General features: G+C 38.3%; 1 protein-coding gene and 2 pseudogenes across 1 annotated transcript; all 3 read left to right on the forward strand.

Moving 5' to 3' along the window:
- The first annotated feature begins 789 nt into the window (after nt 1–789).
- On the forward strand, nt 790–4,731 carry LOC146694166 (extracellular calcium-sensing receptor-like). Its single transcript, XM_085478840.1, has 6 exons — nt 790–968; nt 1,188–1,485; nt 1,731–2,525; nt 2,678–2,905; nt 3,078–3,201; nt 3,818–4,731. Exons 1-6 carry the CDS (start codon nt 892–894, stop codon nt 4,729–4,731), a joined length of 2,436 nt encoding a protein of 811 aa, XP_085334966.1. The 5' UTR covers nt 790–891.
- An 8,468-nt stretch (nt 4,732–13,199) lies between these two features.
- LOC146694167 (extracellular calcium-sensing receptor-like) lies at nt 13,200–16,941 on the forward strand (annotated as a pseudogene).
- Nucleotides 16,942–22,391: 5,450 nt separating this feature from the next.
- On the forward strand, nt 22,392–26,082 carry LOC146694168 (extracellular calcium-sensing receptor-like; annotated as a pseudogene).
- The last annotated feature ends 1,256 nt before the right edge of the window (nt 26,083–27,338 follow it).

Below are 27,338 nucleotides of genomic sequence, written 5' to 3' on the forward strand. Positions count from 1 at the left end.
ATTATGGCCCACAGGTGGATTACCTTATTTCAGTGGGAATCAATTTAACAATTAAAAAACAACCAACCTAGTGACATCAGGTTCTGTACGGGCACAAGATGGCGCTACACCTGTTGTAAAAACTTAAAACACTTATTTCCTAAACTACACTTCAAATGTCAAATCCTCCCTGCTGTAAATTTCCCTTAGCATTTCATGTCATCTTTAATTTAGTATCAGACTGTTGACAGATCTTAATATCACATCTATGCATCACAGATGTGAAAGTGGAAGTTAATGGATTACTGTAACTTGTTGTATAAAGCTCTAAGAAGAGTGTATAAGAGTAATGTATAAAAAAGTAAAGTTTCCAGTGCATCCAGTTCTTTCCTTATTAAGCAGGTGCTTTCTAAGAAAGTAATTTTATGACCTTTGTTACCACTTTGGAAAAGGATACTGCATGTTTAACATTTGAATACATTTTAATGCATATTTATTTCTAATAAATTGTTTTTTGCACTGTTACTTCTTATTTAAGCCCTGTGTGATGTGTATGTCCTTGTTTTACATACATAAACTTACATTTAAATGCAAATTTGGGCATGATTCTCCTTTTGCCAGACCTGTACATCTACTGTGAATATACTGCCACTCTTCGATTATGTCTTATGCTGCACCAAAAGGTATAAATACCAGCTTAAGTATTTCATCTTCATTATAGTACTTTTAATGCTACTAAGTGGTTTAGCTCAAGAAATGACACCAACACAGAGATGGCCAGAGCAGGGATGGGCATTTCTACAACTGTTGTTGGTGGCATCTGTCTCTCATGCTGAGGAGCCAGTGTGCAGACAGAGAGGAGATCCTGAGAACCCACTGCTATCTAAGAATGGGGATATTATACTGGGGGGGATGTTCTCTTTTCATACAAGCTGGAAAGACAGAAGAGATTCCTACATGAACCAACCTCTGCCACTACAATGTACCAGGTAAATGACACATTACAAATCAATTTGCATTTAAAGAATCTTTTGGGAATCATTACAGACAAAAAGGTATTTTCATTTGTTTTAGTTATTTAAATTCCTTTCATTAAATGTTTTAATTTGAAATGTTTTTGTTTTGTATTTTGAGATTTATCCAGATTATTTGTGTCTGTTTTAAGGAACACAATGAAATGCAAATTAATCATAATTGTCTCAATTAAGTTTAAATTTCAGAGATTTGCAGTTTGCCCAGGCTATGCTTTTTGCCATTGAGGAGATTAATAACAGTACAGACCTACTGCCAGGACTCTCTGTGGGCTATAAAATCTATGATACTTGTGGATCTGTTGCCAGAAGTGTAGGAGTTACACTAGCTTTGGCTAATGGTAATGAAAATGTGTCTGTACCATCCAAGACCTCATGTACAAAACCTGCATATGTGCAGGCCATAATAGGAGAGACCTCTTCTTCTCCAACCATAGCAGTAGCTACTGTTATTGGACCTTTTTTTGTACCCGTGGTTGGTATTTCATATATAGAACCTATTTTATCATCTTTGAATACTTTTTTAAAAAAAAAATTTTTTTTAGATCAATCATTTTGCCTGGTACATTTTATGTACTCAGTATAAGTATTGAGTAGAACTGTAATTTTAATATTTTTACTATATTTTTTCCATTAAATTTAAATGTTTTATTTTTTAACACTTTCATCTTTTTTCATTCTTTGTCTTTTTCATTCATAAGTTTTCATTTTTAATTCTAGATCAGTCACTTTGCTACATGTGCTTGTCTTAGTGACAAAACCAAGTACCCATCCTTCCTCAGAACAATACCCAGTGACTACTACCAGAGCAGAGCCCTGGCCCATTTGGTCAAGTACTTTAGGTGGACTTGGGTTGGAGCTATCAGATCCAATAATGATTATGGAAATAATGGCATGGCCACATTCACAGAAACTGCACAGCAGCTGGGCGTCTGTCTGGAGTATTCTGTATCTTTTTTTAGAACAGATCCATATGCCAAAATACAAAGGATACTTGACATAATAAAGGCTTCAACCTCCAGGGTGATTGTTGCATTCCTTTCCCGTGCAGATTTGAATGTCCTGCTACCTGAGTTTTCATACCATAACTTGTCTGGTTATCAGTGGATAGGCAGTGAGTCTTGGATATTTGATTCACAAACAGCAGAAATGGACATACATCACATACTGAATGGTTCCATTGGTCTTTCCATTCCTAAAGCACATGTCACTGGCCTGAGAGAGTTCATACTGGATGAGAAGCCATTGAAATCATCAAATAATGAACTGTTCACTGAGGTCTGGGAGACACTATTTAGTTGTAAGTTCAAGGAGTTGAAGTCATCAGCAGACATTCAGAGAGAGTGTACCGGACATGAAGATATGACTGGAGTTCAAAATAGCTTCATTGACATGTCTCTCATGCCTCTCTTTAACAATGTCTACAAAGGAGTGTATGCAGTGGCCCATGCACTTCACAATATCCTCAGTTGTAATAAAACATGTAACAAAACTGTGCAGCTAGATCCCTTCATGGTGAGCTTTTTAGTAGCTTAAAATACAGTTTTCACATTAAGTTGTTAATTAAAAATGTTATCTAAAAAAATGAATTCTTATATATATATTTTAACCAGTCGGTATGTACAATCTTTGTCATGCAATGAATTGAGTTATGACATACTTCTTAGGTTCTGCAACACATACAGAAGATCCATTTCACAACAAAGGAAGGAGATGAGGTTCACTTTAACGAGAATGGAGATCCAGCAGCAAAGTATGACATTATAAACTGGCAGCCAAGAGAAAATGGTACTGTGGAGTTTGTCACAGTTGGCCTCTATGATGTATCATTAACTACAGAGAAACAGCTAAAACTGCAAAACAAGTCTTTAATTTGGGCAAGAAACTCAAAGCAGGTAAGCTATCGTACAATTCCTTTTTATGTTCTTGTTTCTTTGTTCAAAATATGTAATTAATTATGTTTCACAATATTTTGATGCTTCAAAATACATTGTTCTACAGAGAACATCATATGGACATTTTTCTTTGTCAAAGTCCATACACGGTTAAATACTGTTGATCATGCAGGTGCCTGTGTCAGTTTGCAGTGAGAAATGTCGCCCAGGAACACGCAAGGTTCTCCAGAAAGGAAGGCCTGTTTGCTGCTATGACTGTATAAGATGTGCAGAGGGAGAGATCAGCAACATTACAGGTGCAATGATATTTCATTTTAACTTTGGTGCGTTGCAAAGCAAAGTTAAGTGCGTAGGAAGGCCACAGTAACCATATAATAAGTTTGATGTCTGTTTTTGTGGAGACATAATATCATTTAGATTTCCTTGTTGAACTATGTGAAAATAATTAACTGCTTATCACGGAATCGTGAGTAAGGAGATAAAATTAATTTGGACATTATTTTTGATAATTTATATAAATTTTACATATGTCTGCATATGTAAATATAGATAAATAGAGAGAGAGTTTTTATGTTATAACAGGACTTACATGTGGTCTTCGTAAAATTGTGTATGCACTCTGGAAAATATTTAGAATTGCATGTTCATTCATTTAAAGTGCAAAGGAAACGTATGCAACAATCAAAAACAGCAAGTCAATGCACTAGATAGCTACACTGTGCAAACTCACTTAACCACAAAACCGTGAAGCACTGTTTTTTGGTTTTTGTTTTGTTTTTTTGGGAGGGGGGGGGGTGCTCAATAAACATGTTGTTTTTCATCTTGTAACTGTAAATCATCAGTAGAATATTACATGGATGTTTTTGATGCAAATGCAGGCATATGACAATTGTACTAAATATTAATTTCCAGATTCTGTCACCTGTGTGAGATGTCTACCTGAGTTTTGGTCAAATGAAAGAAGAGATGCCTGTATAAAGAAGGAAGCAGTGTTTCTGTCATATGAAGAAATTATGGGAGCACTGCTCACTGCAGTAGCTTTATTTGGGGCATGCATGGCGATTGGTGTGATACTCATTTTCTTCAAATATAGGAAAACTCCTATTGTCAGGGCAAACAACTCTGAACTGAGCTTCCTGCTGCTCTTCTCCTTAATTCTGTGTTTTCTGTGTTCTCTGACCTTCATTGGTCAGCCCTCTGATTGGTCCTGCATGTTCCGACATGTAGCATTTGGCATCACCTTTGTCCTCTGTATCTCTTGTCTTCTGGGAAAAACAATAGTTGTTTTAATGGCCTTCAGAGCTACACGTCCAGGTAGTAATGTTAAAAAATGGTTTGGGCAGACACAGCAGAGACTCTGTGTTACAGCATTCACTCTTATACAAGTTATCATTTGTATCATCTGGTTAACAACTTCTCCTCCTTTTCCATTTAAGAATTTTAAGGAAATTAAAGACAAGATCACTCTGGAGTGTGCCCTTGGCTCAGTTGTGGGCTTTTGGGCTGTGCTTGGTTATATAGGACTTCTGGCTATTTTATGTTTTATTTTTGCATTTTTAGCTCGAAAACTACCCGATAATTTCAACAAAGCCAAGTTTATCACTTTCAGCATGCTGATATTCTCTGTAGTGTGGATTACATTTATCCCAGCATATGTTAGCTCTCCTGGAAAGTTCAGTGTTGCTGTAGAAATATTTGCTATACTTGCTTCCAGTTTTGGACTGCTAATTTGCATCTTCATACCTAAATGTTATATTATATTACTGAAACCAGAGAATAATACGAAAAGGAATATGATGGGGAAGAAGGTACCAAATTCACTTTGAATATTGAATGCAGTAAAATGCGATTTACCAAGTGACTGAAGGCTAAAAGTTACGGATGTATATATATTTATTATGATTTTTCTTCATTTATTTCGTTATGGTAAAGTCTGGATTTTCTAATTTAAATTTGAATGACATGGGACTGCAGATAAATTCAGAAAGTATATGTCATCTGCTCAATTTTCCCTTCTTTTTTAAGAGGCTGCCATGTAGAGCCATAGTTGAATTCTAGTATTAATTGCAATGTAACTTGATTAGTATGTTTTGCTTTCAGAAATGCTGTTTCTGCATGATTCATAGACAGCAGCTACATTCATGAGATACGTGTCAAATGAAATAAGGAAAGTTAACCCTTTCTTCCTTTTATTATATATGGGATAAAACAATAAAAGCCAAGCTTTTTCTTGGTATTGGATCAGAAAACAAATGCTATATGGTACCTTACATGATGATAACTAGCTGTTCTCAGCACATTATTTAACCGTTTTAAACACAAATTACTGTAAACAAAAAATAAATACAATTTATTGATTTACTGTTAACTTCTTTGTTTTTCTATGTTAATGCCTCATTTAGACACATTGCTGAACAAGAAAAAATGTAATTTTATGCAAGCCAGAATTTTTTTTCTTTCTTCTGTTAGATACACGTATTTTTACTCTTACATAATTTTATGTTAATTTTTATATTTGCACATTTTCATTCTCATATGTATACATTTTAACATTGATGTACAGGGTAAAACAATGGTGTACTTGGTTTCTAGTCATAACAACACCACGCATATGAAAAAAACAAAAACTTAGGCTCATCGTGCTGGAGCTAGACATTCCAAGTAAAGAGCAACTGTTCATAAACCGAGCGCCCAAGCCGCTTGGCTGATTCAGCGTGTAGGGAACAGTAGAACCAAACCAGGACCCGGATGAGGTCAATGATGCAGTAATAATGGGTGGAAGAAGAAGCAAACGGAAAGGGATTCAATCAGGTAGGGAAGCCAGGAAATCCTGCACCTGCCCAGGGGTGGAGAATCTCCTCCTTGAGCCGTTGTGTGTCACCTGGAGTGTCGCCGGAAAGAACATGGCGTACTGTATCCCCCGCTCCCGCAAAAGCAGCTTCACTGCATCATAGGCCTTTCACTTCTTCAGCACCGCCGTGGAGAAGTCATTGTAGAATGACACCGTTGAGCCATTAAGCTTGAGCCCCCCATCTGAGTCGGTGCACCGCTTCCATGACTCTCTGCTTATCTGTGAAAGAGTGAAAACAAATGAGCAGATTCAGTGTCCTCCGGTAGGCCAACAAGCCGAACGTTCAGTCGTGTGCTGTAGTTTTCTGCTGCATCCAATCTTTCCATGAGAGCGCTGACTTGATTTTCAAGCTCGGTGATCCGGGGCTCGTGAGCAATAGCAACGCTGTCCACAGCTGGCACCCTAGCTTCTGCTTTGTCCAACCTTTTATGTGCTGACTGGAGTTCCACCACGAGCTTAGAAACAGCCTCGGTCAGAGGACTAAGTTTCTCGTCAATTACTTTAACAACATTAGCCGTCATCAAGTTAAAGGCATTGGCAAGGGATGGGTCCAATTCGGCAGTAGGGTCAGAGTCGGAGTGGGCACCATCTTGAGGGGCTTCGATCAGTTCAGACGGAGTGTCTTTCCTTTCTCTATTCGGTCGCTGCTTACCCATCTTGTCAAAAGACTGTGGCCAAAAGTCTTTCAGGGACATAGCCCACAATGTACAGGGTGGGCCATTTATATGGATACACCGTAATAATGGGAATGGTTGGTGATATTAAAGTCCTGTTTGTGGCACATTAGTATATGTGAGGGGGCAAACTCCTCAAGATGGGTGGTGACCATGGTGGCCATTTAGAAGTCGGCCATCTTGGATACAACTTGTTTTTTCAATAGGAAGACGGCCATGTGACACATCAAACTTATTGGTAATGTCACAAGAAAAACAATGGTGTGCTTGGTTTCAACATAACTTTATTCTTTCATGAGTTATTTACAAGTTTCTGACCACTTATAAAATGTGTTCAATGTGCTGTCCATTGTGTTGGTTTGTCAATGCAACCCTCTTCTCGCACTCTTCACACACTGATAGCAACACCGTAGGAGAAATGACAGCACAGGCATCCAGTATCTGTAGTTTCAGGTGCTCTCGTATCTTCACGCCATAGACAATTGCCTTCAGATGACCCCAAAGATAAAAGTCTAAGGGGGTCAGATCGGGAGACCTTGAGCGCCATTCAACTGGCCCACGATGACCAATCCACTTACCAGGAAACTGTTCATCTAGGAAAGCTCGGACCTGGCACCCATAATGTGGTGGTGCACCATCTTGCTGGAAAAACTCAGGGAATGTGCCAGCTTCAGTGCACAAAGAGGGAAACACATCATCATGTAGCAATTTCAAATATCCAGTGGCCTTGAGGTTTCCATTGATGAAGAATGGATCCACTATCGTTGTACCCCATATACCACACCAAACCATCACTTTTGTTGTTCCAACAGTCTTGGAGGGATCCATCCAATGTGGGTTAGTGTCAGACCAATAGCAGTGGTTTTGTTTGTTAACTTCACCATTCACATAAAAGTTTGCCTCATCACTGAAAAAAATCTTCTGCGTGAACTGAGGGTCCAGTCCAATTTTTGTTTTGCCCATTCTGCAAATTGTCCTACCAGGGGGGATATAACACTGGACCATTTGTGTACTAACATGAAGCATGCCTACAGAGCAACACCCCTCTCTCAACCTGAGACAATCTGACCACCTCTCTCTGCTCCTTATCCCTGCCTACATCCCCCAAAGAGAAAATAGTTCTCTAAGCACCCAGGTCATTAAGACATGGCCAGATGATGCTGTCCTCCAGCTACAGGACTGTTTTGATCTGACAGACTGGTCCATCTTTGAACAGCAGGACATGGAGACCTTCACTAAGTCTGTCAATGGAAGATGCCATCACCCTTCACAGAGCACTGGCCCTTTGGAGAACAGGAAGAGCTACATGAAGATGCTCTTTGTGGACTACAGCTCAGCATTCCACACCACAATCCCAGACATCCTTACCACCAGACTGTACCACCTTCAGAAGACTTTCTAATCAGCCAGCCTCAATCAGTCTGACTCCTCGCCCACTGTCACTCAGCACCAGATCTCCATATTGCTGTATTCACAGCCCCCCACTTTATGCCCTGTACACATTTGACTGTACACCAACCCACGCAGCCAGGGTCATTGTCAAGTATGCCCACAGTGGTTGGGTTCATCTCTCAGAGAGATGAGACAGTGTACAGGTCGGAGGTAGAAAATCGGTCCTGCTGGTGTTTAGAAAATAATTTGAAGCCAGATGCCCTTAAAACAAAAGAACTCATAACGGAGTTCAGGAGGCACAGACAGTCCACTCCTCTCTTATACTTAATGGAGAACGGGTGAAATCTGTCTCCATCTTCAGGTTTCTGGGCAACCACATCTCTGCTGATCTCACCTAGACCCACAACATAAACGCCCTTGTAATGATGACCCAACAGTGGTTGCACTTCCTCGGAGTCCGGAGGAAGAATAACCTGGACCAGAAGCTGCTGCTTGATTGTATATCTCCTGTTTGTTATTTATTTCTGCTGTCTTGCAATTTATATTTTATTCTTGCATATTTGGCATGGAACACACATAATTTCACTGTAAATGTACAATAACAATAAAGGGCTATTCTCTATTCTATTCTACAATAAAATTTAAAACCCTTCTCCTCATTTACAAGGGCTTGAATAATCATGCCCCATCTTATCTTAGAGAACTCATACTGCTGTATCACCCTAACTGAGAATTTCAGTCTTAAACCGAAGGCTACTTGTGGTTCCTAGGATATTTCACTAGCTGGGCCCACATCCTCATTTTAGGTTTGACAGTGCTTTTAGTAAAATGGTAAATGGCCTATATTTGTATAGCGCTTTACTTAGTCACTATGGACCCCAAAGCGCTTTACACTACATTCAGTCATCCACCCATTCACACACTGGTGATGACAAGCTACATTGTAGCCACAGCTGCCCTGGGGCGCACTGACAGAGGCGAGGCTGCCGGACACTGGCGCCACCAGGTCCTCTGACCACCACCAATAGGCAACAGGTGAAGTGTCTTACCCAAGGACACAACGACCGAGACTGTCAGAGCCGGGGCTCAAACCGGCAACCTTCCGATTACAAGACGAACTGCCTTTCATTTTTCAATGATAAATGCAGAGAAACTGCCAAATCAGTGGTAGAAAAGCTTGATGCTGTGTTTGTGAATGAGGGCTAGAGAAAGATCCTGGCATCCCAGTGCCAGAAGGGTTAACAGCTGCTTTTTGCAAAAAGAAATGCAGAGAAACTGGCAACTCGGTGGCAGGAAGTTTGCTGCATTTTGCGAATGACAGATAGAGAAAGAACCTGGCATCACAATGCCAAAGTTTGCTTCTGCACTTTGCGTAAAGAGGGATGGAAAACATCAAAGCTGACATCCTATGCTTAGCAGAGATAAACAGCATGGAGGAGCAGTAGAGCATGGAACTAGCGACTATTTTCCAGCTGTGCATTAAATGGTTGTGGGGTGCAGGTGCATAGTACTGAGCTTGCCCCTGCTACCTGGTGCTGATGGGTGGGTGGAGCTACAAGGTACGCAGTAGCTTTTGCTTTTGGAGCTGCAATTTTGCTTCTGCACAGAAGAAGACTTTGGACTGATATTTAGTCCGAGGTTAAAAAACTACAAAAGTTAGAATACTGGTGAACAGAAGCAGTTAAAACCGGGCTACAACCCAGTCTGAATCCTTAACGGCAGCATATTCGGAAGACCTTACAGAAGCGTAGGAATGGCATGGCTTCTGGGTCGGGTGCTGATGTCTGTCGGCTTTCGGCTAAGTCACCCGGCCTGTGGGCCAGTTTCAGAGTAACGTGAGTGGAGCTGCGAGCTTTGCTGGTGAGTGATCTTCCTGAATTTCGTGGAGGTGGCCAGTGGCCGGACTTACTTCATAACTGAATTTACTGGAGAGAAGATGACTGAATAGATCAAGCTAACAAAAAATTGCTAAAAAGTTTCCCAGGATGGCAGAGGGCATTCGGTCTCTCTGAACCGCTGCCGTGACATTCAGAGTGTTTGGGTTTCTTGGATCGCCTGAAGGATATCAGATAAAATTATGTTACTCTTTTAAGATAAGCTGTGTTAAAGACCTTCTTAAATGGTATTCACACGAAAATGAGAACCGACAAAAACTAACCTTGTTTGCACGAAAAAGAGAACGAACAGCTCGTAGAACTGAGGGTCATATATAGATAAGAAACAGAAGGGGCGTGTTTGGGGGAGTGGTTCTACTCCTGAAATTCAGATAATTTATCTCCAATTAAAAGTAGTATGGGAGGAGCTTTAAGGCACTGTTTTTAATTTTGTTGTTCTGTTGTTTATGAATCTTTTTTGTCTTTCAAGTAGTACATGTTTTATATGTGAAAATGTTTTTTGTTAAAAAGTTTCTCTGACCCCTGGATTGCAGAAGCTAATGGAACCGGATGCTTGTTCATCTCTAGCATCATCTAAAACACTCTCTCCTTGAAAACTCTTCTGTGGAAAAAGCTCTTAGCTTGGATCTGGGGACAGACACCCTCTCTACTTTTCAGATAAGGCTTAAGGCTTTCTTTTTTGACACAGCTTACAGTTAGGACTGGATCAGGGGACTCTGAATACACCCTTATGGTATAATAGACTTGGCATCTTATGATACACTAAGCGTTTCTCCTTATCTCACCCCTTTTCACTCACCATGTGTTTAGACCACTCTACATTTAATCACAAGTAGTGTTGTCAAAATTAACATGTTAACGCAAGTTAATCTGCCATCACGGTCAAGGCAATACATTTTTTAAACGCATTTAACGCATCTATTTTTTTGATCTATTGACAGCACTAATTATAAGTTATTATTAATCTCTGGCAGCAAAAACAGATGTGGTAGCATATTTCATCACACACCACACTCAGCTAGACTCTGGGACCTTCATCTCCCTCTGCAAGCTTCAAAACTCTGCCTGCCAAATAAACCATGCATATCCCACTAACCTTCATTTCCTCCTGGATACATTTTGTGTCCCTGCTAATTCCCATCTCCTATGTCCACAATTTACCAGCGCTAGACCACCATGCCACGAGTCTCCCCCAATTGTTTACCTTTGGAGCCTTTACCCCTTCACTTCACCACACCATGCACTTTTTCTTGTTGTTCATGATCTTAAATAAAACTTGTGTGAAACTAACTCAACCTTCTCCATATCTGGTTCTGCAGGCACAGGCCCTCTTGACAGTCATGCCCAATACAATATCCTCTTTGTTAGATAGCAGTGGGTTTTTAGGATCTCCTCTCTGCCTACACACCGGCTCCTCAGCATGAGAGACAGATGCCACCAACAACAGTTCGGAAATCGGAAAGGTAACAGCGGTCACCATGGTGACACTCAGTGCAGTGACCCGCAGGTTAGACAAGTGGCTCCAGCAGATACCAGGAACAATATCTGAGATCTCTGTCCAGAAGAGCACAGTCCTAGGAACAGGAAAGATACTGCGCAGGACCTACAACCTCCCAGTCCTCTTGCGAGAGGATATATAGATATCATTTGTTTTTATTTAAAAAAATGTTTTACTCTGTTAGATCAGCCACTTTGCCACATGCGCTTGTCTCCGTAAAAAAAACACAAGTACCAAAAAGCCAAGACTACTACCAGAACAGAGCGCTGGTCCATTTTATCAAGGAAATAAAGTTTAAAAAAAAAATGCTCTTAATATATTGGTAATAGCAATAACAAGCTCTTCCTTGGAATAGGATCAAAACAAAATATAATATATTGTACTTTACAAGATAAGTTTTTAGTGAAAAAAATTACAGTAAAAACAAAGATATCTGTTGGTGTCAAATGTCTAAAATACTTCTAAAATGCTGATCATGTACAGTTGCATTTGTGGTGTGTTAGCTGTTCGTCTAGCATTTGGTGCATTGCTGCTGATGCTGAATGGAGTCTGTCTTCCAAGTAAATTGGAATGGAGCTTAACCCTTTAAGACCTACCATAGAACCAAGTCCGCCAGAGCTTATATTAAATTTTTACATGCTGTAGAGCCATTTTTGGGAGCATTTCAAGTTCATATACATCAATAAAACCATTATAGCCTAAAGTTTAATAATATGTATGCATTAAGTGCATAGTACTTACATAAATTGCAAAAAAGTGCAATAAACTACAAAAAAATTGAAAATCCTTTTGGTTTTTTTAACATATATTTCTAGTTAGAGAAATTTAAGAGGCTTATCCCTCAAAACTGTAAATACAAAAAAGTTGCACAAACTAGTTTCCCACCACAGGAAATTTATTTTAAGTGTCTTCATAGTTTTATTTTTGAAATACACGAATTTTCATATACTGCAGGAAAAACGAAAATATTATAATGCAAATTTTCAAAATAACAGCATATGCATCAAAATAAACTATTTCCAGCAGTGCTATATGAACCTTAAGCATCCCAGAAAGGACACAGAAAGTCATAAAGTCAAACATAACTTTTAAAAACACCAGTATAGGCTCATGATGGTAAAAAACTACATTAGTTCACGCTGATGGACGTAGGAAGTGTTATGAACAGCTGATCGGATCGGCAAAGCGTGTTTCTGGAATATTATGTCTTTGTTGCTGCAAGTGCTTTTTATGCAGTTTTTGCAAAGCTTTATGTGGAAGGAAATCGTGACCTAGGACAAGCTGATGGCATAAGATGAATGTACAACTCCTCCAGTTTCATATGCAAAAAAAAATTATTGCGCTAGCTTACGTGTTTGCAGTGCTACCGGGATTTAAAAATAGTTACGCAAAATGGAGCGTGCCCGCTCCGACCGGCTTTAAAGGGTTAAACCACACTTCCAAGACAGCGGTAAATCTATGACAGCTTTTAAAGTAGGGGTCCATGCTGTAAATTTCCATTAGCATTTCATGTCAACTTTAATTTAATATCAGAGTGATGACAGATCTTAACACATCAATGAATCACAGATGTGAATGTGGAATAGATTATTGTAACTTGTGGAATAGAGCTCTAAGACTTCTGTATAGAAATATGATATCTGAAAAATATTGTTTAGTTTATATTTATTTCGAATGCATTGTTTTTTGCACTGTTGCTTCATATTTTGCTTCATGTGTAATGTGTATATCCTTGTTTTACATATATAATAACCTACATTTAAATGCAAATTTGGGCATGATTCGCCTTTTGCCGGACCTGTACATCTACTGGGAATATACTGCCACTATTCGATAACTTCTTATGCTGCACCAGAAGGTATAAATAACAGCTTAAGTATTTCATCTTCATTGCAGTACTCTCATTCCACTAAATGGTTTAGCTCAAGAAATGACATCAACACAGAGATGGCCAGAGCAGGGATGGGCATTTCTGCAACTGTTGTTGGTGGCATCTGTCTCTCATGCTGAGGAGCCAGTGTGCAGACAGAGAGGAGATCCTGAGAACCCACTGCTATCTAAGAATGGGGATATTATACTGGGGGGGATGTTCTCTTTTCACACAAGCTGGAAAGACAGAAAGGATACCTACATGAACCAACCTCTGCCACTACAATGTATCAGGTAAATGACACACTACAAGTCAATTTGCATTTAAGGAATCTGTTGGGATTCATTACAAATACAACTGAGGAGTAAAAGTTATTTTCATTTGTTTTAGTTACTTAATTTCCTTTCATTAAATGCTTTAATTTGAAATGCTTTTGCTTTGTATTTCAAGATTTACCCATGATTATTTGTGTCTGTTTTAAGGAACATGATGCAATGCAAATAATTGTCTCAATTAAGTTTAAATTTCAGAGATTTGCAGTTTGCCCAGGCTATGCTTTTTGCAATTGAGGAGGTTAATAACAGTACAGACCTACTGCCAGGAATCTCTCTGGGTTATAAAATATATGATAATTGTGGATCTGTTGCCAGAAGCGCAGGAGTTACACTAGCTTTGGCTAATGGTAATGAAATTGTGTCCATACCCTCCAAGACATCATGTACCAGACCTGCATATGTGCAGGCCATAATAGGAGCGACTTCCTCTCCTACAGCCATTGCAGTTGCTGCTGTCATTGGACCTTTTTTTGTACCAGTGGTGGGTATTTTATATATAATTTTATATTTTTATATATAATTTTCATCTTTTAATATTTTTTTAAAATGTTTAATTCTCTTAGATTAGCTGTTTTTGTTTATTTGTACGAGTACTAGTATTTTCATATTTTTACAATCGAGTTTTGCAGTAAATTTGAATGTTTTATTTTTAACAGCTTTATCTTTTCTCATTCTCTGACTTTCACATCTATATGTTTTTCATTTTTAATTCTAGATCAGTCACTTTGCTACATGTGCTTGTCTCAGTGACAAAACCAAGTACCCATCCTTCCTCAGAACAATACCCAGTGACTACTACCAGAGCAGAGCCCTGGCCCATTTGGTCAAGTATTTTGGATGGACCTGGGTTGGAGCTATCAGATCCAATAATGATTATGGAAATAATGGCATGGCCACATTCACAGAAACTGCACAGCAGCTGGGCATCTGTCTGGAGTATTCTGTATCTTTCTTTAGAACAGATCCATCTGACAAAATACAAGAGATAATTGGCATTATAAAGGCTTCAACCTCCAGGGTGATTGTTGCATTCCTTTCCCGTGCAGATTTGAATGTGCTTCTACATGAGTTCTTGTACCATAACTTGTCTGGGTATCAGTGGATAGGCAGTGAGTCTTGGATATTTGATTCACAAACAGCAGAAATGGACATACATCACATACTAGATGGTTCCATTGGTCTTTCCATTCCTAAAGCACATGTCACTGGCCTGAGAGAGTTCATACTGGATGAGAAGCCACTGAATTCATCAAATAATGGGCTGTTTACTGAGTTCTGGGAGGCATTATTTAACTGTAAATTTAGGCAGTCAAAGTCATCAGCAGACACTCAAAGAGAGTGTACTGGACAAGAAGATGTGACTGGAGTTCAAAATAGCTTCATTGACATGTCTCTCATGCCTATCTTTAACAATGTGTACAAAGGAGTGTATGCAGTGGCCCATGCACTTCACAATATCCTCAGTTGTAATAAAACATGTAACAAAACTGTGCAGCTAGACCCATTCATGGTGAGCTTTTTAGTAGCTTAAAATACAGTTTTCACATTAAGTTAAATTATTACGAAGACTTTTAATAAAAAATGATTCTTAAAATTTTTTAAGCAAGAGGTGTGCAAAATCTTTATCATATAATGAATTAAGCTATGTCATATTCCTTAGATTTTACAACAGATACGAAAGAGTCACTTCACAACAAAGGAAGGAGATGAGGTTTACTTTAATGAGAATGGAGATCCAGCAGCAAAGTATGAAATTATAAACTGGCAGCCAAGAGAAAATGGTATTGTAGAGTTTGTTACAGTTGGTCTTTATAATCCATCATTAGTTCAAGAAAAACAGCTAAATCTGCAAAACCAGTCTTTAATTTGGGCAAGAAACTCAAAACAGGTAAAATTCCTTTTTTATGTTTTATGTTTTCATTTCTTTTTTCATTTTAGAAATATACACTTAACTTTTTTTCACAGTATTTTGGTTTTGATGCTTCAAAATGAGTAAATTGTTTGACAGAAGATCATAGACAATTTTTTTTTGTCAAATTCCTTATACAATTAAATGATCATACAGGTGCCTGTGTCAGTTTGCAATGAAAAATGTCCCCCAGGAACACATAAGGTTCACCAGAAAGGAAGGCCTGTTTGCTGCTATGATTGTATAAGATGTGCAGAAGGAGAGATCAGCAACATTACAGGTGTGGTGATATTTCATTTCAATCTTTGCACAAACCAGCACACGCATACCTTATACATTTGGCACCACTTTTGTTGGATTTGAAGAAGGTGGGTGGGCGGGGGGGCAACTGCACTCACTCCTTTCTGATTCTGTGCACTCTGGAAAATATTTAGAATTGTATGCAAATTACTCTAAAATGTAAAGGAAAGTATGCCACAATCACAAATATTGATGGACACTCTAGATGTCACATCTGTCAATCCTCACCTGATCACAAAACAGAATGCAAGTTTTATTCACTCAATAAACATATTGTAAAGCATCAGTAGGATATTGCATGGATGTTGTAGATGCAAACACGGGCATATGGAATTGTACTGAGTGTAACTACTTGTAACATCTGCTTCAATATTCATTTCCAGATTCTGTCACCTGTGTGAGATGTCTACCTGAGTTTTGGTCAAATGAAAGAAGAGATTCCTGTATCAAGAAGGAAGCAGTGTTTCTGTCATATGAAGAAATTATGGGAGCACTGCTCACTGCAGCATCTGTATTTGGGGCATACATGACAATCGGTGTGATACTCATTTTCTTCAAGTATAGGAAAACTCCTATTGTCAGGGCAAACAACTCTGAACTGAGCTTCCTGCTGCTCTTCTCTCTAATTCTGTGTTTTCTGTGTTCTCTGACCTTCATCGGTCAGCCCTCTGATTGGTCCTGCATGTTCCGCCATGTAGCATTTGGCATCACCTTTGTCCTCTGTATCTCTTGTCTTCTGGGAAAAACAATGGTTGTTTTAATGGCCTTCAGAGCTACACGTCCAGGTAGTAGTGTTCAAAAATGGTTTGGGCAGACACAGCAGAGACTCTGTGTTACAGCATTCACTCTTATACAAGTTGTCATTTGTATCATCTGGTTAACAACTTCTCCTCCTTTTCCATTTAAGAATTTTAAGGAGATCAAAGACAAGATCACTCTGGAGTGTGCTCTAGGCTCAGCTGTAGGCTTTTGGGCTGTGCTTGGTTATATAGGACTTCTGGCTATTTTATGTTTTATTTTTGCATTTTTAGCTCGAAAACTACCCGATAATTTCAATGAGGCCAAGTTTATCACTTTCAGCATGCTGATATTCTGTGCAGTGTGGATTACATTTGTCCCAGCATATGTTAGCTCCCCTGGGAAGTTCAGTGTTGCTGTAGAAATATTTGCTATACTTGCATCAAGTTTTGGACTGCTAATTTGCATCTTCATACCCAAATGTTATATCATCTTACTGAAACCAGAAAAGAACACAAAAAAACATATCATGGGGAAGAAGGCACCATAGTCACTTTGTAAACTGTATGTATGAAAATGGGATTTTACTTACTTACCAAAAAAAAAGACACACAGTAATAATTATATGTATGGCTCAATAACCTTTAGCCTTGGTATGGTTTCTTGATTATCTCAAAAAGTTAGAAGCTTTTTTATTTATATTTACTTGAATTGGTTCTGCAGATAAATTCAGAAAACATATGTAACCTGCTCAATTCTTCCTTCTTTGGCTGCCATTTAGAGCCATAGTTGAATTCTACTATTAAGTGCAATGCAACTTGATTAGTATGTTTTGCTTTCAGAAATGCTGTTTCTGCATGATTCCTAGAGAGCAGCTACACTCATGAGATACATGGCAAATGAAATGAGGAAAATTAACCCTCTCTTGACTTTTTTTATTAACTGGAAAAAGCAATACCAGCCAAACTTTTATTTGGTATTGGATCAGAAAAAAGTGGTATATGGTAGTTTACATTATGACAACTTACCATTGACATCTCCTTACTAAACCATTGTAAACTCAAATTACTGTAAACAAAATAAAAATAAAATGTATTGGTGTTAATGTCTGAAATATATCTAAACTTCTAAACATGTAGTGTTACTTCAGTTTTTATTCTATTTTTCTATGTTAGTGCCTCATTTAGACATATCATTGCTGCTGTTGCTGAACAAGAAAAAATATAATTTTACCGGTACCATAATTCTTTTTTTTTTCATTCTCACATACTTTCTTTTATTAGATACACATGTTTGTTTGTTTTTTTTGGTAGCAAAGAGGAACAAGAGGTAAGTGACGAAAGTGACGGGAAAAGGTAAGTGACTCAAAAAAAGTGAATGGTAGCGTAGAATTTAACAAATGTTTCTTTAGACTTCAAGTATACTAAATATACTAATCAATATACTAATCAATTGTCATATAGCTAACCACATCTGTATTATCATCTCCAACACCCTGGAGGCCACCCTGGAGAGTTTAGATGCTCTCGAAGATTTCATTGATCGGTGCTTCCAGGACATAGTGATGAAGAAGGCCCAGATTGCATCTTCCTCGGACAAAATTGAGACGGCGTCATCGAAAACATGTTGCCTGGCACAACATTGCCTGCCAGCAATGACATCGCAGACATCCTGGAGTCAATCGACAAGCGATTGTTCAGTTTTAATGCGAGGCTGTCCCTGGTGGAGATTTTACATTGGGAATTAAAATTTCTGGGAGAATCCCTGGAGTTCAGCCAGGAGCAGGTGGAAACGCTTGCTGCTGAAAATGCCACGCTATGGGAGTTGGTCAAATCATTTACTGCAAATGTGACTCAGCTAAACATACAGGGAGTGCAGAATTATTAGGCAAGTTGTATTTTTGAGGAATAAGTTTATTATTGAACAACAACCATGTTCTCAATGAACCCAAAAAACTCCTTTATATCAAAGTTGAATGGTTTTGGAAGTAGTTTTTAGTTTGTTTTTAGTTTTAGCTATTTTAGGGGGATATCTGTGTGTGCAGGTGACTATTACTGTGCATAATTATTAGGCAACTTAACAAAAAACAAATATATACCCATTTCAATTATTTATTTTTACCAGTGAAACCAATATAACATCTCCACATTCACAAATATACATTTCTGACATTCAAAAACAAAACAAAAACAAATCAGCGACCAATATAGCCACCTTTCTTTGCAAGGACACTCAAAAGCCTGCCATCCATGGATTCTGTCAGTGTTTTGATCTGTTCACCATCAACATTGCGTGCAGCAGCAACCACAGCCTCCCAGACACTGTTCAGAGAGGTGTACTGTTTTCCCTCCTTGTAAATCTCACATTTGATGATGGACCACAGGTTCTCAATGGGGTTCAGATCAGGTGAACAAGGTGGCCATGTCATTAGTTTTTCTTCTTTTATACCCTTTCTTGCCAGCCACGCTGTGGAGTACTTGGACGCGTGTGATGGAGCATTGTCCTGCATGAAAATCATGTTTTTCTTGAAGGATGCAGACTTCTTCCTGTACCACTGCTTGAAGAAGGTGTCTTCCAGAAACTGGCAGTAGGACTGGGAGTTGAGCTTGACTCCATCCTCAACCCGAAAAGGCCCCACAAGCTCATCTTTGATGATACCAGCCCAAACCAGTACTCCACCTCCACCTTGCTGGCGTCTGAGTCGGACTGGAGCTCTCTGCCCTTTACCAATCCAGCCACGGGCCCATCCATCTGGCCCATCAAGACTCACTCTCATTTCATCAGTCCATAAAACCTTAGAAAAACCAGTCTTGAGATATTTCTTGGCCCAGTCTTGACGTTTCAGCTTGTGTGTCTTGTTCAGTGGTGGTCGTCTTTCAGCCTTTCTTACCATGGCCATGTCTCTGAGTATTGCACACCTTGTGCTTTTGGGCACTCCAGTGATGTTGCAGCTCTGAAATATGGCCAAACTGGTGGCAAGTGGCATCTTGGCAGCTGCACGCTTGACTTTTCTCAGTTCATGGGCAGTTATTTTGCGCCTTGGTTTTTCCACACGCTTCTTGTGACCCTGTTGACTATTTTGAATGAAACGCTTGATTGTTCGATGATCACGCTTCAGAAGCTTTGCAGTTTTGAGACTGCTGCATCCCTCTGCAAGATATCTCACTATTTTTGACTTTTCTGAGCCTGTCAAGTCCTTCTTTTGACCCATTTTGCCAAAGGAAAGGACGTTGCCTAATAATTATGGACACCTGATATAGGGTGTTGATGTCATTAGACCACACCCCTTCTCATTACAGAGATGCACATCACCTAATATGCTTAATTGGTAGTAGGCTTTCGAGCCTATACAGCTTGGAGTAAGACAACATGCATGAAGAGGATGATGTGGACAAAATACTCATTTGCCTAATAATTCTGCACTCCCTGTATAACCATGCTGGCTGCTACCGCAGTCAGACTTGAGCTGGTGTCTCTATGAGCTCGGTCTCCCTTTTCCGGAAAATGTAAAATTAAAGATCATTATTTGAGTTAGACCACTTTGAGCTTGAGTCTTTCTTCGCCTCCAAAAGAATGCAAATAACTGAATTTAATAAGGGTCTACACTGTATATAGTGAAGTCTGCGGTTTTCTAACAGCAAAATTTGTTTTGTGCCCAAGTCATTTTGCAGAGCATTAGAATGAAAATTATTGGCCATGTTTGCATAGCCCTTTTTAAAAATATGCTTTCATGACATTATTGTATGTTGGGTGGTGGTCAAGGCTATCCAGACTGACAAGTGGGACATTGAATGTCACCTCTCTGGTGGGGAGGGAGCCTGAGATTGTCTAAATTGGAGTCTGTTCTATACCAAATCCAGAAAAAAAATGTTTTAAGAAAGCAATTAAGTTCGTGTTCCAAAGAATATGATTGTTTGCTTGCAGGACACCAGGAGAGATGAGTCCTCCGTCACAGATGGTGTGGTGAGTGAAGATGGTCGCCTGCAGGTTCAAGCTCATTGCATCTCCAACCCACATCCACTGCCACTGTACTTAAGGGAAGTTAAAGACTTTCTTCTGCACTTACATTTGGATCACCTCGACCCATGATAGTAATTCAGGCAGTAATGCCTGGACTGGAAACAAGCCATCCTTAAAATATTACAACATTCCAGCTCATGTGTTGGAATGAAAAACAAATGTGTTGTTTAATAAATTAGAGACTGCACTTGTGACAGAACAACAAATATATTTTATTTTGATTATATAAGTAATGTAAGTACAAAACAAACTTGAGGAAGGCCAAACTTAGTTTCAGAATAATTACATCTGAGACTTTGTTTCATTGTAAGATTATAACAGTGATGGCAATATAATTGTTTGTTGTTCAAGAGAACAGTGTCCAGTATGTTGGCTGTTATACTTTGTTGCGTTTAAAAATAAAAGTTGGGCTGATTTTTAACATCATTACAAAAAGTGTTGTTAATTATTTTTAATCATATTCAGGTTACTACAAATTGTTTTTTCATTTAGTTGAACTTGAAATGTTTGTCAGTAGGTAAACAATTAGTATTGTAAAGTCAGAAATATCAAGTTATTCTTAATATTGCATACTTACAATGAATAAGTTGTCCTAACAATCATCTTAAGTAAGCTTTACTTGGGTTTTTTTGAGGTAACAAGTTTGCATATTTTTTTTTTGAGTCCTGGAAACTAAATAGGTTTTTACTCTGTACTCAAAGTGAATAAATTGCCTTAACTTAGTCATCTTAAGTAAATATTACTCAATTTTTTTGAGGCAACAAGTTTGCATAGTTTTTTTGAGTTCTGGGAACTAATGAGGCTGTACAGTATACTCAAAATGGGTAAGTTGCCCTAGCTTAATCATCTTAAGTAAAACTTTACTACATTTTTTGAGGCAACGAGTTTACATAGTTGTTTTTTTTTTTTAGTTCTGTGAACTAATTAGATTTTACAGTGAACGCCGACCACAGCATTCTGCAGCACCATGCAACACCCTCTGAGTGTTGCTGTAGAAGTTGCTCAGGCGTTCATCCTATAGCAAGATAATAACCCAAAACATAAGTCCAATCTATGCCAGAACTACCTCAGGAAAAAAGAAAAAGATGGTAAGCTTGAAAACGTCGAGTGCCAAGCACAGTCTCCAGACTTAAACCCAGTCGAGCTGGTTTGGGATGAACTGGACAGAAGAGTGAAAACAAACCAACCTACAAGTGCCCCACATTTATGGGAACTTCTCCAACAGATATGGGAATAACATTCTGAGGAATATTTGATTTCTTTGATTTCTAAAACGTTTTACCAGTAGTGCACGTATGTGAAAGAAGAAGCTATGTATGTAAAAGTGAAAGAATGAATTTGGACTTGGAATACTCCTCCTAGAATTAGTTTGCCCAGTGTATTTGACTGACTTTCAGTAATGTGCAGTGTGACTACTTAAATGATTATATCAGACTGGTATTAGATTGATGATAGTTTCAAATATTACTTCTTCAATGCGAATATAGACATGAGTAGGTGACTGTGAGTTGTTGTGTAAATCTCTAACCCAAAAGTACTTTATTAAATAAAGTAAATAATGTTTCCAATGCATCCACTTGTTTAATAACATATTGACTTACCAAGAAAGTAAATATATGACCTTTATTGCCATATAAGAAGAGATCATTGCACATTTCACATTAGAAAAATTATTTTTAGTGGATATGTATTTGTAAGGAGTTCTATTTGAATTGTTACTTTAAATTTAAATGGGCATATGTATGTATAGCATTATTTTACATACATGAAACTACATTAAATTGCAAATTTGGGCATGTCTCTACTTTTGACTAACCATGTAGGTCTACGGAGAATAAACTGTCACTATAGTATTATTTCTTATGTTGCACTGAAAGGTATAAATACCAGTATAACTCTTTCATTTTCATCAAGGCACTTTTAATGCCACTAAGTGGTTTAGCTCAAGAAATGACATCAACACAGAGATGGCCAGAGCAGGGATGGGCATTTTTGCAACTGTTAATGGTGGCGTCTGTCTCTCATGCTGAGGAGCCAGTGTGCAGACAGAGAGGAGATCCTGAGAACCCACTGCTATCTAAGAATGGGGATATTATACTGGGGGGGATGTTCTCTTTTCACACAAGCTGGAAAGACAGAAAGGATACCTACATGAACCAACCTCTGCCACTACAATGTATCAGGTAAATGACACACTACAAGTCAATTTGCATTTAAGGAATCTGTTGGGATTCATTAAAGATACAAATGAGGAGTAAAGGGTATTTTGATTTTCTTAGTTATTTAAATTCCTTTCATTAAATGATTTAATTTGAAATGATTTGTTTTAAATTTCAAGATTTATTCATGATTATTTGTGTCTGTTTTAAGGAACATGATGCAATGCAAATTTTTAAAAATTGTGTCAATTAAGTTTAAATTTCAGAGATTTGCAGTTTGCCCAGGCTATGCTTTTTGCCATTGAGGAGATTAATAAAAGTACAGACCTACTGCCAGGAATCTCTCTGGGTTATAAAATCTATGATGATTGTGGATCTGTTGCCAGAAGCATTGGAGTTACACTAGCTTTGGTTAATGGTAGTGAAATTGTGTTTGCACCCTCCAAGACAACATGCACTAGACCTGCATATGTACAGGCCATAATAGGAGCAACATCTTCTTCTACAACCATAGCAGTAGCTACTGTCATTGGACCTTTTTTTGTACCAGTGGTTGGTATTATAATCTTTTTTTTCTATTTTTGAATACTTATTAAACCATATTTTACTCTATTAGATCTGTTGCTTTACCTGTCACATTTTATGTAACAGTACTGAGCAGAACTGTTATTTTCATATTTTTACAGTATGTTTGAATGTTTTATTTCTAACAGCTACAGCTTTTCTCATTCTTTGTCTTTTACATATATACATTTTTCATTTTTCATTCTAGATCAGCCACTTTGCCACATGTGCTTGTCTCAGTGACAAAACCAAGTACCCATCCTTCCTCAGAACAATACCCAGTGACTACTACCAGAGCAGAGCCCTGGCCCATTTGGTCAAGCATTTTGGATGGACTTGGGTTGGAGCTATTAGAACTAATAATGATTATGGAAATAATGGCATGGCCACATTCACAGAAACTGCACAGCAGCTGGGCGTCTGTCTGGAGTATTCTGTATCTTTTTTTAGGACAGATCCATATGCCAAAATACAAAGGATACTTGACATTATAAAGGCTTCAACCTCCAAGGTGATTGTTGCATTCCTTGCCCGTGCGGATTTGAATGTGCTTCTACATGAGTTTTCATACCATAACTTGTCTGGGTACCAGTGGGTAGGCAGTGAGTCTTGGATATTTGATTCACAAACAGCAGAAATGGATATGCATCACATACTGGATGGTGCCATTGGTGTTTCCATTCCCAAAGCACATGTCACTGGCCTGAGAGAGTTCATACTGGATGAGAAGCCACTGAATTCATCTAATAACGAACTGTTTACTGAGTTCTGGGAGACATTATTTAGTTGTAAGTTTAAGGAGTCATCAGCAGACATTCAGAGAGAGTGTACCGGACATGAAGATATGACTGGAGTTCAAAACAGCTTCATTGACATGTCTCTCATGCCTATCTTTAACAACATCTATAAAGGAGTGTATGCAGTGGCCCATGCATTTCACAATATCTTGAGCTGTAATAATACATGTAATAAAAATCTGCAGCTAGATCCATTCATGGTGAGCTTATTACAAGCTTAAATTACAGTTTTCACATTAAGTTGAAGTATTAAGAAGATTTTTAATTCAAAATTGATTCTTGGGTATTTTTCAATCTGTAGGTGTGCAAAAATTGTCATGCAATGAACTGAGTCATAACATATTTCTTAGGTTCTGTAACACATACGAAAGATCTATTTCACAACTAAGGAAGGAGATGAGGTTTACTTTAATGAGAATGGAGATCCAGCAGCAAAGTATGATATTATAAACTGGCAGCAAAAAGAAAACGGCGTTGTGGAGTTTGTAACAGTTGGACTTTATGATACATCATTAGCTGCAGAAAAGCAGCTAAATCTGCAAAGCAAGTCTTTAATTTGGGCAAGAAAAACAAAGCAGGTAAGCTACCATACAATTTTGTTTTTATGTCTTTGTTCCTTTGTTCAATTTATACCTAATTAGTTTCACATTGTTTGGTTTTAATGCTTCAAAATGAATAAACTGTTTGATACAGAAGATCATTGGGAGATCTTTTTTGTCAAAGTCCATATGGTTAAACGTTCTTGATCATGCAGGTGCCTGTGTCAGTTTGCAGTGAGAAATGTCCCCCAGGAACACGTAAGGTTCTCCAGAAAGGAAGGCCTGTTTGCTGCTATGACTGTATAAGATGTGCAGAGGGAGAGATCAACAACATTACAGGTGTGGTGATTAGCAAAATTAAGTATTTAGGAAGGCCAAAGGAGTCGTTTCATCTTGTTACAGGACATATATGTGGTCTCTTTCAAATTTTGCATGTACCTTTTTGTCTCTGTGCACTTTGGAAAATATTTAGAATTGTATGAACATTCCTTTGAAATGTAAAGTATTCCACAATCACAAATGCTGATGGACTCTCGATGTCACATCTGTCAATCTTCACTTGATCACAAATCAGGATACTAGTTATTCACTCAATGAAGGTGTTGTTTTTCATCTTCTACTTGTACAGCATCAGTATGATGCACGGATGTTGTAGATGCAAATGCAGGCATATGACAATTGTACTGAGTTAGTGTAACATCTGCTTCAATATTAATTTCCAGATTCTATCACCTGTGTGAAATGTCTACCTGAGTTTTGGTCAAATGAAAGAAGAGATGCTTGTATAAAGAAGGAAGCAGTGTTTCTGTCATATGAAGAAATTATGGGAGCACTGCTCACTGCAGCATCTTTATTCGGAGCATGCATGACGATTGGTGTGATACAAATTTTCTTCAAGTACAGGAAAACTCCTATTGTCAGGGCAAACAACTCTGAACTGAGCTTCCTGCTGCTCTTCTCCTTAATTCTGTGCTTCCTGTGTTCTCTGACCTTCATTAGTCAGCCCTCTGATTGGTCCTGTATGCTCCGACATGTAGCATTTGGCATCACCTTTGTCCTCTGTATCTCTTGTCTTCTGGGAAAAACAATGGTTGTTTTAATGGCTTTCAGAGCTACACGTCCAGGTAGTAATGTTCAGAAATGGTTTGGGCAGACACAGCAGAGACTCTGTGTTACAGCATTCACTCTTATGCAAGTTATCATTTGTATCACCTGGTTAACAACTTCTCCTCCTTTTCCATTTAAGAATTTTAAGGAAATCAAAGACAAGATCACTTTGGAGTGTGCTCTAGGCTCAGCTGTAGGCTTTTGGGCTGTGCTTGGTTATATAGGACTTCTGGCTATTTTATGTTTTATTTTTGCATTTTTAGCTCGAAAACTACCCGATAATTTCAACGAAGCCAAGTTTATCACTTTCAGCATGTTGATATTCTGTGCAGTATGGATTACATTTATCCCAGCATATGTCAGCTCTCCTGGGAAGTTCAGTGTTGCTGTAGAAATATTTGCTATACTTGCTTCCAGTTTTGGACTGCTAATTTGCATCTTCATACCCAAATGTTATATAATCTTAATGAAGCCAGAGAAGAATACAAAAAAACGTATCATGGGGAAGAAGGTACCACAGTCACTCTGAAAACTGAATGTAGTAAAATGAGATTTTGTTTACTTACTTAATAAAATAAAGACGAACGATAGTAATTATATGTATGGTTCAATAACCTTTAGCTTGCATTCACTTTTTATAGTTTCTTGATTATGTTAAACGTTAGAATTTTTTACATTTAAATTTAATTGACATGGTACTGCAGATAAATTCAGAAAGCATATGTAACCTGGTCAATTCTTCCTTATTTTTCAAGAGGCTGCTATGTATGAATTGTAGTATTAAGTGCAATGTAACTTGATTAGTTGCTTTGCCTCAAGCACTTCTGCATGATTTCTAGAAAGCCGCTACACTCATGAGATACATGGCAAATGAAATGAGGAAAGTTAACCCTTTCTTTTTGGAATACAAGCCAAACCTTTGCTTGGTATTGGAGTAGAAAAAAATGGTATATGATACTTTACATGATGACAATTTACCATTGAAATCTCCTTACTTAACCATTGTAAACACAAATTACTGTAAACAAAAGATAAACTGTGTATGACAATTCACACTGTTTATTATCAGTGTGAATTGTCTGAAATATATCCAAACTCCTTATTAACTTCCATATTAGTGCCTTGTTATGACCCATCTAGGGGCAGGGTCATAACATGAATGAAGCACCCCCCATCCCCACCCTACTGAATACCCAAGCAGCCACAAGAAACAAATATCTGTTCATTGCAATGTCATTTATTTACAACATAATGAAAAGGAAACAACAAAACGGGAGAGTCAACAACTTAGGGTGAGACAAGGCCAAAATAATAAACTAAACTAAACTCGTATTCCCACACACCTAACTTTACAGAAAACAAAAGCCAAAACCAAAGGCTGAGTCTGACCTGGAAACCTGGAAACCTTTACTTCGCCTCTGTCAGTGCGCCCCAGGGTGGCTGTGGCTACACTGTAGCTTGCTATCACCTGTGTGTGAATGTGTGTGTGAATGGGTGGATGATTGTGTATAGTGTAAAGTGCTTTGGGGTCCTTAGGACCAAGTAAAGCGCTATACATATACAGACCATTTACCATTTACCATTTACTTAGTTTGTCCATGGAGGATGCCATCACCCTTCACAGAACGCTGATCATTCTGTAGAACAACATTAGCTACATGAAGATGCTCTTTGTGGACTACAGCTCAGCGTTCAACACCACAATCCCAGACATCCTCACCACCAAACTGTACAACCTTGAGAAGACTTCCTGCCTAACCAATTACAATTAGTCTCAGACTTCCC

The sequence above is a fragment of the Copadichromis virginalis genome, linkage group LG14 (genome assembly GCF_057382275.1).
Source record: "Copadichromis virginalis isolate Kocher_CV1m ecotype Utaka linkage group LG14, C_Virginalis_male_GT1.1, whole genome shotgun sequence".
NCBI lineage: Eukaryota > Metazoa > Chordata > Actinopteri > Cichliformes > Cichlidae > Copadichromis > Copadichromis virginalis.